This window comes from Sinocyclocheilus anshuiensis, unplaced genomic scaffold (assembly GCF_001515605.1).
Source record: "Sinocyclocheilus anshuiensis isolate Anshui unplaced genomic scaffold, SAMN03320099.WGS_v1.1 scaffold63, whole genome shotgun sequence".
Taxonomy (NCBI): domain Eukaryota; kingdom Metazoa; phylum Chordata; class Actinopteri; order Cypriniformes; family Cyprinidae; genus Sinocyclocheilus; species Sinocyclocheilus anshuiensis.
In genome coordinates this window covers 2,042,924-2,045,173 of record NW_015552625.1, presented here as the reverse complement: position 1 = coordinate 2,045,173, position 2,250 = coordinate 2,042,924, and the positions used below count along the sequence as shown (strand labels likewise).

The 2,250-nt window shown below is 37.0% G+C and overlaps 1 protein-coding gene across 2 annotated transcripts in view; it reads right to left on the bottom strand.

Moving 5' to 3' along the window:
• The window catches only part of LOC107666467 (isoaspartyl peptidase/L-asparaginase), a 14,765-nt gene continuing 12,515 nt past the window's right edge, over nt 1–2,250 (bottom strand). For both annotated transcript variants that reach the window (XM_016457794.1, XM_016457796.1), the window contains exon 7: nt 1–210. In XM_016457794.1, coding sequence (XP_016313280.1) covers nt 5–210 — 206 coding nt within the window. In that variant the 3' untranslated portion in view covers nt 1–4. The remainder of the gene's footprint in view (nt 211–2,250) is intronic.

The window sequence follows — 2,250 nt, the reverse complement described above, 5'->3', positions numbered from 1 at the left end:
GTTATCATTTCAGCCTCTCTGTGAAATCTTCTTTGGGATTTAACCCGTAGTGCAGGACGTCCTCTTTAATGGAGGCCCAAGCCATGCGTGGTGTGGTGAAGCTGGCAGCCCAGTCCCCTGTGGAGGACACAACAATAGCTCCTCCGCATCCCTTCACTCTCTCTCCCATGTACTGAAGTGAGGCTTCAGCGGCGGCTGTGGCTGATTTCCCTGCATTTCACAAAGGAAACACTCAAGTATGTGACACCGTTAGCAGTCAGTTTATCTGGCTGCCATCAGTTGACCATGTGTTTTTACAGTACTTCGTCAGAAGCATTTCCGGTCAGTGTTGCACAATGTGAACTGCATAAATAAAATGATAGGGATTCTAAAATCTTTAAGGTTAAATAAGGCTGTAAACATCTATTAATATGGCAACACATTGTCAGCCCTTAATACGTTTATTTAGCAAGGATGCATTAAATTGCTCAAAAGTGACAGTTGTTACCAAAAATCTAGTTCAAATAAATGCCGTTCTTCTCAACTTTCTAGTCATCACAAATGTTTCCACAAAAATATGAAACAGCACAACACTGGTAATAAGAAATGTTTCTGGAGCAGCAAATCAGCATATTAGAATGATTTCTGAAGGATCGTGTGACACTGAAGAGTAAAGATGCTAAAAATTCAGCTTTGCCCTCACAAATGATCTTTTAAATCATTTTAACATAGAAAACAGGTAGGCCTATTTTAAATTGTAATCATATTTCCCAACATCACTGTTTTAATGTATTTTTGATTGGTGAGCATCAAAAATATAAAAACAAAACTTACCAACCCCAAACTTTTAAAAAGTAGTGTACATATGTTCATTCAACTTCATAACATTTTCTATTGTGCTTGTATTTTTCTAGTATTTTCCAGCACAACAGAAAAAAAATCAAGAGCATTTGATCTCTGTGTGTCTCGTATGATGAAATACTGCACCGACAGTGTATGTGTCCTTAGTGACACTTTCCAGGTCACACAGTGAACAATATATGTTGCTCTCATGGTTTTCTCATTCCGTCTTAGTATTGCAGTCTTAGTAGCCCAACATAGAAAACAACAAGACAAACACTGCAACAATACTACATCTTTCCAATTTTTAATAGCATTAGAATTTTTATTATTAATTACATTTGCATTGTGAGTTTGCTTTTTTTCTATACGGACGTACTGTGTTTAGTTGTAATGGCTATTTGTAATTCTCTTTCATCCATCTCTTTGTGTCCTGTTTCTTGTTCTTCAGAGCAGTGAATTCATTTTCTTGCTTTAACTGGGGACACATGGGCCTCTAGCCAACTATTAAAGCTTTTATGTTCATCATATTTATTAATATTATAAGTAGTGCCAATGGTACCAATAACTTGCAGTGTTAATAAAAATATTTTTTAAACCCCAAATGAATTGATCACACTAATCAACAATACACAAATGTTAAACAAATGGTTGAGACCCTAATGGCAAGCCCAATAATTGCTAAAATAATGAACTGGTATATAAAAACAGAATGGTTGTGCTTGCAGCATCACTGCCACAGAATGCCAAAGCAAACAATAGTCTGCTGACCCTTCACACTCTTTCCTCAGAGAAAAACACTCCTCATTATCATCTGCCTACTGTGGCAGCACATCCGATCCTTCTTGCCTCTCTCTCTCTCTCACACACACACACACACACACACACACACACACACACCCACCAACCAATTAAAATGACTGGCAACAGCAGCATCCGATTTTTGTGCAGTTTGACATTCATTCTGCTTGGTTATACAAAATCTGATAATAATAGCAACATGTGGGTGAGGGTAAAGGGGTAGAGATGATCGAGACCTTGCAAGCCAAAACAATATGAACACAAATTGCATAAGAGTAAAAACACAAACAAAGGGGAAGACATAGCAGGGAAAAAAACAAATGGGTGATGAGAATTTTTCATTCAAAATATACAAGAAAATACTGAAAATTAAATCTTTTTTAACTTTGATTGAATAATTGTCTTTTTATGTAATTTGTAATTCTGTGATATTGATTAACCTGACTGGACTTTAAAAAAATAAGGAATATATTTATTGTAAGTATTAGGGCTGCACGATTAATCGCATGCGATATTTAACGCGCATCTTGTCAGAAAGCCGGTTCTGTAATCAGCGGTAAATCTCCATCACCTGCGGGCTTTCACATTGAGCAGCATTAACTACACAGAGCCGTTGTTCACTGACGAGCA